This window comes from Scyliorhinus torazame, chromosome 8, assembly GCF_047496885.1.
Source record: "Scyliorhinus torazame isolate Kashiwa2021f chromosome 8, sScyTor2.1, whole genome shotgun sequence".
Classification (NCBI taxonomy): domain Eukaryota; kingdom Metazoa; phylum Chordata; class Chondrichthyes; order Carcharhiniformes; family Scyliorhinidae; genus Scyliorhinus; species Scyliorhinus torazame.
In genome coordinates, this window is record NC_092714.1 from 2,273,490 (window position 1) to 2,291,819 (window position 18,330).

At 50.2% G+C, this 18,330-nt stretch overlaps 1 protein-coding gene across 4 annotated transcripts in view; it reads right to left on the minus strand.

Moving 5' to 3' along the window:
- The window catches only part of LOC140427624 (homeobox protein PKNOX1-like), a 404,309-nt gene that overhangs the window by 7,865 nt on the left and 378,114 nt on the right, over positions 1–18,330 (minus strand). The window contains exon 11 of one of the 4 annotated variants that reach the window (XM_072513043.1): positions 16,093–16,216. The exons of the other annotated variants lie outside the window; for them this stretch is intronic. Coding sequence (XP_072369144.1) covers positions 16,209–16,216 — 8 coding nt within the window. The 3' untranslated portion in view covers positions 16,093–16,208. Of the gene's footprint in view, positions 1–16,092; positions 16,217–18,330 lie in introns of those variants that run through there. 4 annotated transcript variants of the gene reach the window in all.

An 18,330-nucleotide genomic window follows, 5' to 3' on the forward strand; every position in this document is an offset into this window, starting at 1 on the left:
GGGTTGAAGTCAGAAATAGGAAAGGAGCAGTCACCTTGTTGGGAGTTTTTTATAGGCCCCCCAATAGTAGCAGAGATGTGGAGAAACAGATTTTGGAAAGGTGCAGAAGTCACAGGGTAGTAGTCATGGGTGACTTCAACTTCCCAAACATTGAGTGGAAACTCTTTAGATCAAATAGTTTGGATGGGGTGGTGTTTGTGCAGTGTGTCCAGGAAGGTTTTCTAACACAGTATGCAGATTGTCCGACCGGAGGGGAGGCAATATTGGATTTAGTACTTGGTAATGAACCAGGGCAAGTGATAGATTTGTTAGTGGGGGAGCATTTTGGAGACAGTGACCACAATTCTGTGACTTTGACTTTAGTAATGGAGAGGGATAGGTGCGTGCAACAGGGCAAGGTTTACAATTGGGGGAAAGGTAAATACGATGTTGTCAGACAAGAATTGAAGTGCATAAGTTGGGAACATAGGCTGTCAGGGAAGGACACAAGTGAAATGTGGAACTTGTTCAAGGAACAGGTACTACGTGTCCTTGATATGTATGTCCCTGTCAGGCAGGGAAGAGATGGTCGAGTGAGGGAACCATGGTTGACAAGAGAGGTTGAATGTCTTGTTAAGAGGAAGAAGGAGACTTATGTAAGGCTGAGGAAACAAGGTTCAGACAGGGCGCTGGAGGGAAACAAGATAGCCAGGAGGTAACTGAAGAAAGGGATTAGGAGAGCTAAGAGAGGGCATGAACAATCTTTGGCTGGTAGGATCAAGGAAAACCCCAAGGCCTTTTACACATATGTGAGAAATATGAGAATGACTAGAGCGAGGGTAGGTCCGATCAAGGACAGTCGCGGGAGATTGTGTATTGAGTCTGAAGAGATAGGAGAGGTCTTGAACGAGTACTTTTCTTCAGTATTTACAAATGAGAGGGGCCATATTGTTGGAGAGGACAGTGTGAAACAGACTGGTAAGCGCGAGGAAATACTTGTTAGGAAGGAAGATGTGTTGGGCATTTTGAAAAACCTGAGGATAGACAAGTCCCCCGGGCCTGACGGGATATATTCAAGGATTCTATCGGAAGCAAGAGTTGAAATTGCAGAGCCGTTGGCAATGATCTTTTTGTCCTCACTATCAACAGGGGTGGTACCAGGGGATTGGAGAGTGGCGAGTCGTGCCCCTGTTCAAAAAAGGAACTAGGGATAACCCTGGGAATTACAGCCAGTTAGTCTTACTTTGGTGGTAGGCAAAGTAATGGAAAGGGTACTGAAGGATAGGATTTCTGAGCATCTGGAAAGACACTGCTTGATTAGGGATAGTCAGCACGGATTTGTGAGGGGTAGGTCTTGCCTTACAAGCCTTATTGAATTCTTTGAGGAGGTGACCAAGCATGTGGATGAAGGTAAAGCAGTGGATGTAGTGTACATGGATTTTAGTAAGGCATTTGATAAGGTTCCCCATGGTAGGCTTATGCAGAACGTAAGGAGGCATGGGATAGTGGGAAATTTGACCAGTTGGATAACGAACTGGCTAACCGATAGAAGTCAGAGAGTGGTGGTGGATGGCAAATATTCAGCCTGGATCCCAGTTACGTACCGCAAGGATCAGTTCTGGGTCCTCTGCTGTTTGTGATTTTCAGTAATGACTTGGATGAGGGAGTTGAAGGGTGGGTCAGTAAATTTGCAGACGATACGAAGATTGGTGGAGTTGTGGATAGTGAAGAGGGCTGTTGTCGGCTGCAAAGAGACATAGATAGGATGCAGAGCTGGGCTGAGAAGTGGCAGATGGAGTTTAACCCTGAAAAGTGTGAGGTTGTCCATTTTGAAAGGACAAATATGAATGCGGAATACAGGGTTAACGGTAGAGTTCTTGGCAATGTGGAGGAGCAGAGAGATCTTGGGGTCTATGTTCATACATCTTTGAAAGTTGCCACTCAAGTGGATAGAGCTGTGAAGAAGGCCTATGGTGTGCTAGCGTTCATTAACAGAGGGATTGAATTTAAGAGCCGTGAGGTGATGATGCAGCTGTACAAAACCTTGGTAAGGCCACATTTGGAGTACTGTGTACAGTTCTGGTTGCCTCATTTTAGGAAGGACGTGGAAGCTTTGTAAAAGGTGCAAAGGAGATTTACCAGGATGTTGCCTGGAATGGAGAGTAGGTCTTACGAGGAAAGGTTGAGGGTGCTAGGCCTTTTCTCATTAGAACGGAGAAAGATGAGGGGCGACTTGATAGAGGTTTATAAGATGATCAGGGGAATAGATAGAGTAGACAGTCAGAGACTTTTCCCCCGGGTGGAACAAACCATTACAAGGGGACAAAAATTTAAGGTGAATGGTGGAAGATATAGGGGGGATGTCAGAGGTAGGTTTTTTACCCAGAGAGTAGTGGGGGCATGGAATGCACTGCCTGTGGAAGTAGTTGAGTCGCAAACATTAAGGACCTTCAAGCAGCTATTGGATAGGTACATGGATTACGGTTAAATGATATAGTGTAGATTAATTTGTTCTTAAGGGCAGCACGGTAGCATTGTGAATAACACAATTGCTTCACAGCTCCAGGGTCCCAGGTTCGATTCCGGCTTGGGTCACTGTCTGTGCGGAGTCTGCACATCCTCCCTGTGTGTGCATGAGTTTCCTCCGGGTGCTCCGGTTTCCTCCCACAGTCCAAAGACGTGCGGGTTAGGTGGATTGGCCATGATAAATTGCCCTTAGTGTCCAAAATTGCCCTTAGTGTTGGGTGGGGTTACTGGGTTATGGGGGATAGGGTGGAGGTGTTGACATTGGGTAGGGTGCTCTTTCCAAGAGCCAGTGCAGACTCAATGGGCCGAATGGCCTCCTTCTGCACTGGAAATTCTATGATATTCTATGATTAATCTAGGACAAAGGTTCGGCACAACATCGTGGGCCGAAGGGCCTGTTCTGTGCTGTATTTTTCTATGTTCTATGTTCTACCTTGCACATCTTTGGGTTGTGGGGGCGAAACCCATGCAAACACGGGGAGAACGTGCAAACTCCACACGGACAGTGACCCAGAGCCGGGATCGAACCTGGGAGCTCGGCGCCGTGAGAATGCAGTGCTAACCACTGCGCCACCGTGCTGCCCTCGACTCTCTACCTTTGACGTGACACCTTATCCAACATTTTTTGGAAATCCAAGCACGCCTCTTCTACAGGTTCCTCTTTATCCATCTTGCTTGCTACTTTCTCAAAGAATTTACTCAAACATTATTTCCCTTTCACAAAACCATGTTGTCTCTGCCCGATTGCTTTAAGAATTTCTGTGTGCCCTATTATAACCTCCTCAATAACTACATATAGTATTTCCCCCAGGTTGGGCTAACTGACCTGTAGTTACCTGTTTTTTGTCTCCCTCTCTTGAATATAGGAGTTACATTTGCAACATTTGCAATTTTTAATCCTAATAATAATAATAATAATAATAATCTTCATTGTCACAAGTAGGCTTACAATTTAAAAAAAAATTTAGAGTACCCAATTCATTTTTTCCAATTTTAGGGGCAATTTAGGGCCAATCCACCTACTCTGCACATCTTTGGGTTGTGGGGGCGAAACCCACGCAGACACAGGGAGAATATGCAAACTCCACACGGACAGTGACCCAGGGTCGGGATCGAACCTGGGACCTTGGGATCGAGGCTTACATTAACACGCAATGAAGTTAGTCTTTCAAGAACTAGAGAATTTAGGAAAATTACAAGGAATACATCTACCATCTCCCTAGCCACTTCTTTTAAGACCCTAGGATAAAGTCCATTCGGTCCTGGGGACTTCTCAGCCTTTAGCTAAAATAGTTTTTTCAGTGTCCTTTCTCTGTTTTTTTATTCATTCCTGGGATGTGGGCATAACTGGCTATGCCAGCATTTATTGTCCATCCCAAGTTGTCCTTGTGAAGGTCGTACTGGACTTCCGGTTGCGGCTATGCCGAGGTAGGTCGCATGTTCGGCAGCTCCCGCCGGGAACGGACTTTTGGGCTCTTCAGAGGGGCCCCAACGGCAATTGTTCGACGGCTTCCAGTGTGGGAAAGTGACAGCAAGGTTCCCCCAACATTATATGGATTGGACCAGGAGTGGAGCGGTTACAAAAGCGATCCTGGTGCAGCGGAAAGTGCGAGAGAGGAAAAGCAAGATGGCGGCGGGTGGAGACCAAGCAGCATGGTCGCAGGAGCAGCAGGAGCAGCAGGAGTTCCTTAAACGCTGCTTTGTGGAGCTGAAGACAGAAATGCTGGCGCCAATGAAGTCGGCGATTGAGAAGCTTGTGGAGACCCAGAAGGCCCAAGGGGCGGCGATCCGGGAGGTGTGGCAGAAAGCCTCGGAGAACGAGGACGAGATCTTGGGCCTGGCGGTGAAGGTGGAGGCGCACGAGGTGCTGCACAAGAGGTGGGCGGAAAAATTTGAGGACCTGGAGAATAGGTCGAGGAGGAAGAATCTTCGGATTCTGGGTCTCCCTGAAGGAGTGGAGGGGCCCGATGCCGGGGCATATATGAGCACGATGCTCAATTCGCTGATGGGCGCGGGCGCTTTCCCGAGGCCCCTGGAGCTGGATGGGGCTCATCGGGTCCTGGCAAGGAGACCCAAAGCCAACGAGCCGCCAAGGGCCGTAGTGGTGAGGTTCCACCGCTTCATGGACAGAGAGTGCGTCCTGAGATGGGCCAAGAAAGAGCGGAGCAGCAGGTGGGAGAACACGGAGATCCGAATTTACCAGGACTGGAGTGCGGAGGTGGCTAAGAAGAGGGCTGGTTTTAACCGGGCTAAGGCGGTGCTCCATCGGAAGGGGGTGAAGTTCGGGATGCTGCAGCCAGCGCGATTGTGATTCCAAGATCGGCACCACTATTTTGAAACGCCTGATGAGGCATGGAACTTTATCCAGACTGAAAAGTTGGACTCAAACTGAGGGTTTGTCGTGGGGGGATGTTTACTGTGTTTACTGCGTTTGGGGAATGTTCTTTTTGTTTTGGTGCTGGGTGGGGATGGGTGAATGGATTTGATGTGGGGGCTGTGGGAGAGTGTGGGCGCCGGTGTTGGAGGGGCAGGGCCCCGCGGAGGAAGAGGGGGGGTGGAGGCCCGGGGATGGGGAGTTGGGGTAAGGCCGCAAAAAGGAGCCTCGCCAGAGGGGGCGGGACCGGCTTAGGAAAGCGCGGGCTTTTTCCCCGTGTTAGGGAAGGATGGGGGCGGGGCCGGGGGTGGGGGGGGGGGGAGGAGCGCACACTGACTGCCAAGAGGTGGGGGGATTCTCACACTGGGGGGTCGATGGAATGGCAGGAGAGGCCGGGGACAGCAGGAGTCAGCTGACTCACGGGAGTGTCATGGGGGGAGCAAAATGGCTAGATGAGGATCTATCGGGGGGGGGGGGGGGGGGGGTGGGTTGCTGCTGCATTGGCCAAAGGGGAGCTGGAAGTAGGAGAGGTAGTCGGGGCGGGAGTCTGCCGCCTGGGGGACTGGAGGGTGCAGGAGGCGCGGGCACGTGGCTGGCCTAGAAAAGGAGATGGCTAATCGGCGGGGGGTGGGGGGTGAGTAGCCCCCCGATCCGGCTGATAACTTTGAATGTGAGGGGCCTGAACGGGCCGGTCAAGAGGGCCCAGGTGTTCGCGCACTTAAAGGGACTGAAGGCAGACGTGGTTATGCTCCAGGAGACACATCTGAAGGTGGCAGGTCAGGTTAGGCTGAGAAAGGGATGGGTAGGGCAGGTCTTTCATTCAGGGCTGGATGCGAAGAACGGAGGGGTTGCAATACTGGTGGGGAAGCGGGTGTCGTTCGAGGCACTGAATATTGTAGTGGATAATGGAGGTCGATATGTGATGGTGAGTGGGAGGTTGCAGGGGGTGCGGGTGGTACTGGTGAACGTATATGCCCCGAATTGGGATGTTGCCGGATTTATGAAACGCATGCTGGGTCGGATTCCAGATCTGGAGGTAGGAAGCTTGATAATGTGGGGGGGGGGGGGGACTTCAACACGGTGCTGGACCCAGCACTGGACCGCTCTAGGTCCAGGACGGGTAAGAGGCCGGCTGCGGCCAAGGTGCTTAGGGGGTTTATGGACCAGATGGGGGGAGTGGATCCATGGAGGTTTGCCAGGCCGCAGGCCAGGGAATTTTCCTTCTTTTCCCATGTCCATAGAGCCTACTCCCGGATAGACTTTTTCATTTTGAGTAGGGCGCTAATCCCGAAAGTGGAGGGAACGGAATATTCGGCCATAGCCATCTCGGACCACGTCCCGCATTGGGTGGAGCTGGAGTTGGGGAGGAGAGGGACCAGCGCCCGCTGTGGCGCCTCGATGTGGGACTGTTGGCGGATGAGGGGGTGTGCGGGCGGGTGCGGGGTGTATTGAAAGATACTTGGAGGCCAACGACAACGGGAAGGTGCAGGTGGGGGTAGTTTGGGAGGTGTTGAAGGCAGTGGTCAGGGGAGAGTTAATCTCCATTAGGGCCCACAGGGAGAAGAGAGAGGGGAGGGAGAGGGAGAGGTGGGGGAGATTTTAAGGGTGGACAGGAGGTATGCAGAGGCCCCCGAGGAGGGGCTACTTAGGGAGCGACGGAACCTCCAGACGGAATTCGACCTGTTGACCACGGGGAAAGCAGAGGCACAGTGGAGGAAAGCGCAGGGGGTGATGTATGAGTATGGGGAGAAGGCGAGTCGGATGCTGGCACATCAGCTTCGTAAGAGGGAGGCAGCGAGGGAGATTGGTGGAGTCAAGATAAGATTGGGGGAATACGGTGTGGAGTGCGGTGAGAATAAATGAGGTATTTAGGGACTTCTATGGGGATCTGTACAGGTCTGAGCCCCCAGCGGGGGAGGAGGGGATGCGACGATTCCTGGATCAGCTGAGGTTCCTGAAGGTGGAGGAGGAGGAGGTGGCTGGTTTGTGGGCGCCGATTGGGCTGGAGGAGCTGGTTAAAGGATTGGGAAGCATGAGGCGGGAAAGGCCCCGGGGCCGGATGGGTTCCCGGTTGCATTTATAGGAAATACGTGGACCTGCTCGGCCCGTTGCTAATGAGGACTTTTAATAAGGCGAGGGGGGGGGGGGGGGGGGGGTACCTTGCCCCCGACAATGTCCAGGGCGCTGATTTCTTTGATCTTGAAGCGGGACAAGGATCCATTGAAATGTGGGTCGTATAGACCGATCTCGCTCCTCAATGTTGACGCTAAGTTGCTGGCGAAGGTGCTGGCTATGAGAATTGAGGACTGTGTCCTGGGGGTGATTCATGAGGACCAGACGGGATTTGTGAAGGGTAGGCAGCTAAATACAAATGTGCGGAGGCTCCTCAATGTGATTACGATGCCCTCGGTGGAGGGGGAAGCGGAGGCAGTGGCAGCTATGGACGCGGAGAAGGCCTTTGATCAGGTGGAGTGGGAGTATCTTTGGGAAGTGTTGCGGAGGTTTGGGTTCGGGGAGGGGTTCATCAGTTGGGTCAGGCTGCTATATAAAGCCCCGGTGGCGAGTGTGGCTATGAACCGGCGGAGGTCGGAGTACATTCGGCTGTACCGGGGGACGAGGCAGGGGTGCTCCCTATCCCCCTTGTTGTTTGGACTGGCAATTGAGCCGCTGACCATGGCACTGAGGGAATCTAGGAAATGGAGGGGATTGGTCTGGGGGAGTGGAGAGGAACACTGGGTGTCGTTGTATGCCGATGACCTGTTGTTGTATGTTGCGGATCCAATGGGGGGGATGGCGGAGGTCATGCAGATCCTTGGGGAGTTTGGGGACTTTTTGGGGTATAAACTCAACGTAGGGAAGAGTGAGCTCTTTGTGGTCCATTCAGGGGACCAGGGAAGGGAGATAGATGAGCTACCGCTGAAGAGGGCGGAAAGGAGCTTTCGGTACCTAGGGATCCAAGTAGCTAGGAGTTGGGGGGCCCTGCACAAGCTCAATTTGACACGGTTGGTAGAGCAGATGGAGGAGGATTTTAAAAGATGGGATATGCTGCCACTCTCACTAGCGGGTAGGGTGCAGTCGGTCAAAATGACGGTCCTCCCGAGGTTTCTCTTTGTGTTCCAGTGCCTTCCCATTCTGATCCCCAAGGCCTTTTACAAACGGGCAAGCGGGAGCATCATGGGATTTGTGTGGGCGAATAAGACCCCGAGGGTGAAGAGTGTGTTTCTGGAGCGTAGCAGGGACGGGGGGCGGGGGGGGGGGGGGGGGGCTGGTGCTGCCGAATTTGTGTGGCTATTATTGGGCAGCCAATGTGCCGATGATCCGTAAGTGGGTAATGGAGGGAGAGGGGGTGGCGTGGAAGAGGCTAGAGATGGCGTCCTGTGTGGGCACGAGCCTGAGGGCGCTGGTGATGGCACCGCTGCCGCTCTCACCGACAAGGTACACCACGAGTCCGGTGGTGGCGGCGACGCTGAAGATCTGGGGGCAGTGGAGGCGACACAGGGGCGAGGTGGGAGCCTCGGTTTGGTCCCTGATTCGGGAGAATCATCGGTTCGTCCTGGGAAATGTGGATCGGGGGTTTCGGAGCTGGCATTGGGCAGGGATTAGAAGAATGGGGGACCTGTTCATCGATGGGACGTTAGCGAGCCTAGGGGCGCTGGAGAAGTTTGGGCTGCCCCCCGGGAAACGCTTTCAGGTACATGCAAGTGAGGGCGTTTGTGAGGCGGCAGGTGAGGGAATTCCAGCTGCTTCCGGCACGTGGGATTCAGGACAGGGTGATTTTGGGTGTATGGGTTGGAGAAGGCAAGGTTTTGGCGATTTACCAGGAGCTGAAGGAAGAGGAGGCGGCCTCGGTGGAGGAGTTAAAGGGCAAGTGGGAGGAGGAGCTTGGGGAGGAGATAGATGAGGGTCTGTGGGCTGATGCCCCGAGTATGGTTAATTTTTCCTCCTCTTGCGCCAGGCTCAGCCTAATACAGTTCAAAGTTATTCACAGAGCGTATATGACAGGGGCGAGGTTGAGTAGGTTCTTTGGGGTGGAGGACAGATGTGGGAGGTGCTCGGGAAGCCCGGCGAATCACGTCCACATGTTCTGGTCATGCCCAGCGCTGGATGGGTTTTGGAGTGGCTTTGCGAGGACTATGTCCAAGGTGGTGAACGCCCGGGTCAAGCCGAGCTGGGGATTGGCATTATTTGGGGTATTGGATGAGCTGGGAGTGCAGGAGGCGAAAGAGGCCGGTATTCTGGCCTTTGCGTCCCTGGTAGCCTGGCGGAGGATTTTGCTATTATGGAAAGATGCGAAGCCCCCTAGTGTGGAAGCTTGGATCAATGACATGGCAGGGTTCATCAAGCTGGAGAGGATAAAGTTTGCCTTGCGAGGGTCTATGCAGGGGTTCCTCAGGCGGTGGCAATCATTCCTAGACTATCTCGCGGAGCGTTAAGAGGAGGTCAGCAGCAGCAGCCCGGGTGGGGGGTGTTCTTTTGGGGTGGCGTTTGGGTGAAGGTTTTTTTTTCTTCCCTATTCTGTGCTTTTAAATTTTATATGGGGGGTTATTGTATATGGGGGACATCCAATGTATAAATTCTGATTGTTGTGTTTTTGCTTCTTTTTTTTTTAAAAAGAGGTCGTAGTGAGCTGCTGCCTTGTACTTCTATAGTAGGTACACCCACAGTGCTGTTAGGGACTGAGTTCCAGGATGTTGCCCCAGTGACAGTGAAGGAACGGCGATATATTTCCCAGTCAGGGTGGTGAGTGACTTGGAGGGGAACCTCCAGGTGGTGGGGTCACAGGTATCTGCTGCTCTTGTCCTTCTAGATGACAGTGTCTGTGGGTTTGGAAGGTGCGGACGAAGGAACTTTGGTGAGTTACTGCAGTGCATCTTGTAGATGGTGCACACGGCTGATACTGTGCGTGGGTGGTGGAGGGAGTGGATGGGCAGCCAATCAAGTGGGCTGATTTGTCCTGGATGGTGTCGAGCTTCTTGAGTGTTGGAGCCGCACTCATCCAGGCAAGTGGGGAGTATTCCATCGCACTCCTGACTTGTGCCTTGTAAATGGTGGACAGGCTTTGAGCAGCCAGGAGGCGAGTTACTCGCCGCAGGATTCCCAGCCGCTGCCCTGCTCTGGTAGCCACAGTATTCATATGGATAGTCTGGTTCAGTTTCTGGTCAACGGTAACCCCAGGATGTTGATAGTGGGAAGTTTCAGCAATGGTAATGCCATTGAATGTCAAGGTGGGGAATGGTTAAATTCACTCTTGTTGGAGATGGTGTTAGGTGAATTGGACATTCTGAATTCTCCCTCTGTGTACCCAAACAGGTGCCGTAGTGTGCAACTAGAAGATTTACACAGTAACTTCATTGCAGTGTTAATGTAAGCCTACTTGTAACACTAATAAAGATTATTATTAGTGATATGCACTGGAGTGCTCGTTTGTGCTGAATTTGGACGAGGGAATTCATAACCAAGAGTCCTTGGTAAGTAGGACCTGGTGAATATTTCTACTTTCCTTAATATTCTCAAAACTAAAGGACGTAAAAGGGAGTAATTTAAGGGTAAGTCAAGAGGGGACAAATCAGCCATGTGGAATGCTCCTCCTGGGCGATGTGGGAAGTCACAGACACTTCCAGTGTCCAGGGTGACCCCAGCTGCAACTACTCGAAATCCACGTTTTGGAGACTGGAGTCACTGTGGAGCATCCACAATGATGAGATCTTTGTAGATAGCACATACAGTGAGGTGGTCACATTACAGGCAGGCAGAAAGGAAATGGGTAACTGCCAGACAGAGCAGAAGCACTATGCAGGAGTTCTCTGGGTCTATTTCCCTCTCCAACAGATTTTCCGTTTTGGATACTGTTGGGAGAGGCGGATTATCCGGGGAATACAGTGAGAGCCAAGTCCATCGCAACACGAGTGGCTCAGCTGCACAGGGGAGGAGGAAAACAAAGTGGGAGATCAATAGTGATGGAGGATTCTATCATAAGGGGAACAGAGAGACGTTTCTACAGTCACAGACATGATGCTAGGAGAGTATGTTTTCTCCTCGTTGCCAGAAAGGATGTCAATGAATGGCTATAGGACACTCTGAAGATGGAGGGTGAACAGCCAGAGGTCGTGGTCCATGTTGGTACCAATGATGTCGGTAAAAGAGGAATGAGGTCTTGTGCAAGCAGAATATAGGGAGCTAGGAAATAAATTAAAAAGCAACAGCACTCAAAAGTAGTAATCTCAGGATTACTCCCAGTGCCATGTGCTAACAAGATTAGGAATAGGAGAATAGATTGTATATCTGGAGAGATCGTGTAAGAGGGAGGGATTTTGATTTGCGAGGTATTGGGACCGATTCTGGGCAAAATGGGACTTGCTCAAGCTGGACAAGCTACACCCCAGCATGACCAGGACCAATATCCTCGCAGGGGTATTTACAAATCTATTTCATAGAATCATGCAATCGGTTACAATTCAGGAGGCCATTTGACCCATCAAGTCTGCACCAATCCTCTGAAAGAGCAAACTACATAGGCCCTGCCCCCACCCTATCCTCATAACCCAGTAACCCAACCTAACCTTTTGGACACTAAGGGGCAGTTTATCATGCCCAATCCACCTAACCTGCACAACTTTGGAGTGTGGGAGGAAACCGGAGCTCCCGGAGGAAACCCACGCAGACACGGGGAGAACGTGCAGACTCCGCACAGTCAGTCACCCGAGGCCGGAATCGAACCTGGGTCCCTGGTGCTGTGAGGGGGATGGGAACCTGAATGGGCACACACCAGAGGGTGAAATAAGGATGGAAATGAAAGACAGGAACGCAGAAACCAAAAGTGGAAGACAGAGGAAACACGAGTTCGCAGCAAATAGGGAACAACCATGTACGGAAATGTTCAAAAGACAAGTGTAAATTGTATCTGAATGCATGGAGCATTCGCAATAAGGCAGATGAATTAACAGCGTAAATTGATGTAAATGGGTATGATGTGATTGCGATTATGGAGACATGGCTGGGAACTGAATATCCAAGGGTAATCGATATTTAGGAAGGATAGGCAAAAAGTAAAGGAGATGGGGTGTCATCGTTAATTAAGGATGAAATCAATGCAATCGTCAGAAAGGACAATGGCTCAGAAAATCTAGATGTAGAATTAGTCTGGGTGGAACTAAGAAGCAACAAGGGGAGGTAAACATCGGTGGGAATTGGTCTCTCGGCCTCCAAACAGTAGTGAACATAGAACAATACAGCGCAGTACAGGCCCTTCGGCCCACGATGTTGCACCGAAACAAAAGCCATCTAACCTACACTATGCCATTATCATCCATATGTTTATCCAATAAACTTTTAAATGCCCTCAATGTTGGCGAGTTCACTACTGTAGCAGGTAGGGCATTCCACGGCCTCACTACTCTTTGCGTAAAGAACCTACCTCTGACCTCTGCCCTATATCTATTACCCCTCAGTTTAAAGTTATGTCCCCTCGTGCCAGCCATATCCATCCGCGGGAGAAGGCTCTCACTGTCCACCCTATCCAACCCCCTGATCATTTTGTATGCCTCTATTAGGTCTCTTCTTAACCTTCTTCTCTCCAACGAAAACAACCTCAAGTCCATCAGCCTTTCCTCATAAGAGTTTCCCTCCATACCAGGCAACATCCTGGTAAATCTCCTCTGCACCCGCTCCAAAGCCTCCACGTCCTTCCTATAATGCGGTGACCAGAACTGTACGCAATACTCCAAATGCGGCCGTACCAGAGTTCTGTACAGCTGCAACATGACCTCCCGACTCCGGAACTCAATCCCTCTACCAATAAAGGCCAACACTCCATAGGCCTTCTTCACAACCCTATCAACCTGGGTGGCAACTTTCAGGGATCTATGTACATGGACACCTAGATCCCTCTGCTCATCCACACTTTCAAGAACTTTACCATTAGCCAAATATTCCACATTCCTGTTATTCCTTCCAAAGTGAATCACCTCACACTTCTCTACATTAAACTCCATTTGCCACCTCTCAGCCCAGCTCTGCAGCTTATCTATATCCCTCTGTAACCTGCTACATCCTTCCACACTATCGACAACACCACCGACTTTAGTATCGTCTGCAAATTTACTCACCCACCCTTCTGCGCCTTCCTCTAGGTCATTGATAAAAATGACAAACAGCAACGGCCCCAGAACAGATCCTTGTGGTACTCCACTTGTGACTGTACTCCATTCTGAACATTTCCCATCAACCACCACCCTCTGTCTTCTTTCAGCTAGCCAATTTCTGATCCACATCTCTAACTCACCCTCAATCCCCAGCCTCCGTATTTTTTGCAATAGCCTACCGTGGGGAACCTTATCAAACGCTTTGCTGAAATCCATATACACCACATCAACTGCTCTACCCTCGTCTACCTGTTCAGTCACCTTCTCAAAGAACTCAATAAGGTTTGTGAGGCATGACCTACCCTTCACAAAGCCATGCTGACTATCCCTGATCATATTATTCCTATCTAGATGATTATAAATCTTGTCTCTTATAATCCCCTCCAAGACTTTACCCACTACAGACGTGAGGCTCACCGGTCTATAGTTGCCGGGGTTGTCTCTGCTCCCCTTTTTGAACAAAGGGACCACATTTGCTGTCCTCCAGTCCTCTGGCACTATTCCTGTAGCCAATGATGACATAAAAATCAAAGCCAAAGGTCCAGCAATCTCTTCCCTGGCCTCCCAGAGAATCCTAGGATAAATCCCATCAGGTCCCGGGGACTTATCTATTTTTAGCCTGTCCAGAATTGCCAACACCTCTTCCCTACGTACCTCAATGCCATCTATTCTATTAGCCTGGGGCTCAGCATTCTCCTCCACAACATTATCTTTTTCCTGAGTGAATACTGACGAAAAATATTCATTTAGTATCTTGCCTATCTCTTCAGACTCCACACACAATTTCCCATCCCTGTCCTTGACTGGTCCTACTCTTTCCCTAGTCATTCGCTTATTCCTGACATACCTATAGAAAGCTTTTGGGTTTTCCTTGATCCTTCCTGCCAAATACTTCTCATGTCCCCTCCTTGCTCGTCTTAGCTCTCTCTTTAGATCCTTCCTCGCTACCTTGTAACTATCCATCGCCCCAACCGAAACTTCACACTTCATCTTCACATAGGCCTTCTTCTTCCTCTTAACAAGAGATTCCACTTCCTTGGTAAACCACGGTTCCCTCGCTCGACGCCTTCCTCCCTGCCTGACCGGTACATACTTATCAAGAACACGCAGTAGCTGATCCTTGAACAAGCCCCACTTATCCAGTGTGCCCAACACTTGCAGCCTACTTCTCCACCTTATCCCCCCCAAGTCACGTCTAATGGCATCAGAATTGCCCTTCCCCCAGCTATAACTCTTGCCCTGCGGTGTATACTTATCCCTTTCCATCATTAACGTAAACGTCACCGAATTGTGGTCACTGTCCCCAAAGTGCTCTCCTACCTCCAAATCCAACACCTGGCCTGGTTCATTACCCAAAACCAAATCCAACGTGGCCTCGCCTCTTGTTGGCCTGTCAACATATTGTTTCAGGAAACCCTCCTGCACACACTGTACAAAAAAACGACCCATCTATTGTACTCGAACTATATCTTTTCCAGTCAATATTTGGAAAGTTAAAGTCTCCCATAATAACTACCCTGTTACTTTCGCTCATATCCAGAATCATCTTCGCCATCCTTTCCTCTACATCCCTAGAACTATTAGGAGGCCTATAAAAAACTCCCAACAGGGTGACCTCTCCTTTCCTGTTTCTAACTTCAGCCCATACTACCTCGGAAGAAGAGTCCCCATCTAGCATCCTCTCCGGCACCGTAATACTGCTCTTGACTAGCAGCGCCACACCTCCCCCTCTTTTGCCTCCTTCTCTGAGCTTACTAAAACACCTAAACCCAGGAACCTGCAACATCCATTCCTGTCCCTGCTCTATCCATGTCTCCGAAATGGCCACAACATCGAAGTCCCAGGTACCAACCCATGCTGCCAGTTCCCCTACCTTGTTTCGTATACTCCTGGCATTGAAGTAGACACACTTCAAACCACCTACCTGAACACTGGCCCCCTCCTGCGATGTCAAATCTGTGCTCCTGACCTCTATACTCTCATTCTCCCTTACCCTAAAACTACAATCCAGGTTCCCATGCCCCTGCTGCATTAGTTTAAACCCCCCCAAAGAGCACTAACAAATCTCCCCCCCAGGATATTTGTGCCCCTCAGGTTCAGATGTAGACCATCCTGTCTGTAGAGGTCCCACCTTCCCCAGAAAGAGCCCCAGTTATCCAAAAATCTGAATCCCTCCCGCCTGCACCATCCCTGTAGCCAAGTGTTTAAATGCTCTCTCTCCCTATTCCTCATCTCACTATCATGTGGCACTGGCAACAACCCAGAGATAACAACTCTGTTTGTTCTAGTTCTGAGCTTCCATCCTAGCTCCCTGAAAGCCTGCCTGACATCCTTGTCCCCTTTCCTACCTATGTCGTTAGTACCAATGTGGACCACGACTTGGGGCTGCTCCCCCTCCCCCTAAGGACCCGGAAAACACGATCTGAGACATCACGTACCCTTGCACCTGGGAGGCAACATACCAAACGTGAGTCTCTCACGCTCCCACAAAATCTCCTATCTGTGCCCCTGACTATAGAGTCCCCAATTACTAATGCTCTGCTCCTCTCCCCCCTTCCCTTCTGAGCAGCAGGGACAGACTCCGTGCCAGAGGCCCGTACCCCATGGCTTACCCCTGGTAAGTCGTCCCCCCCATAAGTATCCAAAGCGGTATACTTGTTTCTCAGGGGAACGACCGCAGGGGATCCCTGCACTGACTGCTTTTTCCCAGTCCCTCTTACAGTTACCCACCTATCTCCAATCTTTGGTGTAACTAATTCCCTGAAGCTGCTATCTATGACCCCTTCTGCCTCCCAAATGATCCGAAGTTCTTCCAACTCCAGCTCCAGTTCCCTAACTCGGTCTTGGAGGAGCTGGAGATGGCAGCACTTCCTGCAGGTAAAATCAGCAGGGACACTAACTGCATCCCTCACCTCAAACATCCTGCAGGAGGAACATTGCACTCCCTTCCCTGCCATTCCTCTAACTTTCTACCAAGATCTGGCTAACAACTAAATTAAATTTTTATAAAAAATAATAATAATATAATAAAATATGGTACTTACCTCAGACCGATGGGTTTTATTATTAGGTTAGAGGAGGAGGGCGGGTGGGAGACACTACACGTGTAGTGTCTCGGGTTTCCTCTCCACCAGAATTTATTGGTGAGGGTCTTCCCAGATGTCCGCGGGTCGACTTCCTGTTCCCGCCTAAAAAACTAATTAAAAAAAAAAGAAAAATTCTCAGCTCCTGCTGAGAATTCCGCAATGCTCCCGCTGAAACTGACTCACCAGCTGTTCTCACGCCGAAATCGACTGGCCTGCCCCTGCGAAGACAAGTGCTTTTAAAGGTTGACTTACCTCCCAGCAGCCACTTCCGCACTGCTCCCGCTGAAACTGACTCACCAGCTGTTCTCACGCCGAAATCGACTGGCCTGCCCCTGCAAAGACAAGTGCTTTTAAAGGTTGACTTACCTCCCAGCAACCTCCTTCCGCAATGCTCCCGCTGAAACTGACTCACCAGCTGTTCTCACGCCGAAATCGACTGGCCTGCCCCTGCAAAGACAAGTGCTTTTAAAGGTTGACTTACCTCCCAGCAGCCACTTCCGCACTGCTCCCGCTGAAACTGACTCACCAGCTGTTCTCACGCCGCCGAAATCGACAGGCCTGCCCCTGCAAAGACAAGTGCTTTTAGAGGTTGACTTACCTCCCAGCAACCTCCTTCCGCAATGCTCCCGCTGAAACTGACTCACCAACTGTTCTCACGCCGAAATCGACTGGCCTGCCCCTGCAAAGACAAGTGCTTTTAAAGGTTGACTTACCTCCCAGCAACCTCCTTCCGCAATGCTCCCGCTGAAACTGACTCACCAGCTGTTCTCACGCCGCCGAAATCGACTGGCCTGCCCCTGCAAAGACAAGTGCTTTTAAAGGTTGACTTACCTCCCAGCAGCCACTTCCGCACTGCTCCCGCTGAAACTGACTCACCAGCTGTTCTCACGCCGAAATCGACAGGCCTGCCCCTGCAAAGACAAGTGCTTTTAAAGGTTGACTTACCTCCTAGCAACCACCTTCCGCAATGCTCCCGCTGAAACTGACTCACCAGCTGTTCTCACGCCGAAATCGACTGGCCTGCCCCTGCAAAGACAAGTGCTTTTAAAGGTTGACTTACCTCCCAACAACCTCCTTCCGCAATGCTCCCGCTGAAACTGACTCACCAGCTGTTCTCACGCCGAAATCGACTGGCCTGCCCCTGCAAAGACAAGTGCTTTTAAAGGTTGACTTACCTCCCATTGTGCAATGAGAAGGGGTTAATTAATCATCTTGTTGTGTGGGGTCCTTTAGGGGGCAGTAAGCATAACATGATAGAATTCTTCATTAGGATGGAAAATGAAGAAGCCTGATCTGAAACCCGTGTCCTAAATCTAAACAAAGGGAACTACGAAGGTATGAGGAGTGAGTTGGCTAAGAGAGATTGGGGAACTTCATTAAAAGGCATGACGGTGGATAAGCAATGGCTAATACTTAAGGAATAAATGCCTACATTGTAAGTTACACATTTCTTTCTGGCATAAAGACAGAATAGGAAAAGTGGCCCAACTATGGTTAACAAAAGAAATTAAGGATAGTGTTAGGTCCAAAAGAGGAACCATATGAAATTGTTAGAACAAATGCAAGCCTGAGGATTGGGAGCAGTTTAGAATTCAGCAAAGGAGGACCAAGAGACGGAATAACAGGGGAAAATAGAGTATGAGTAAACTTGCAAGGAGCATTAAAGAGGACTGTAATAGCTTTTATAAGCATATAAAAAGAAAAAGATTAGGGAAGACAAATGTAGGCCTCTTAAAGTCCAAAACAGGAGTAATTATAGGAGAGAACAAGGAAATGGCAGAGCATTTAAACAACTACTTTTATTCTGTCTTCACAGAGGGAGACACAAATAACCTAGGGAACCAGGGAACAAAAACAGAAAATGCGAGAAAATTTTTGCATGTCTGATAGCATCTGTGGAGAGAGAACAGAGCTAATGCTTCAAGCCTGGGTGACTCATTGTCAGAGCTAGAGAGAACTGGATAGGATCCCATAGCCATTACGGAAACATGGTTACAAGGTTTAGCACACTGGGCTAAATCGCTGGCTTTGAAAGCAGACCAAGGCAGGCCAGCAGCACGGTTCAATTCCCGTACCAGCCTCCCCGAACAGGCGCCGTAATGTGGCGACTAGGGGCTTTTCACAGTAACTTCATTGAAGCCTACTTGTGACAATAAGCGATTTTCATTTTCAAAACTTGGAACTTAATATTCAGAAATATTTGAACTTTCGGAAAAACAGGAGG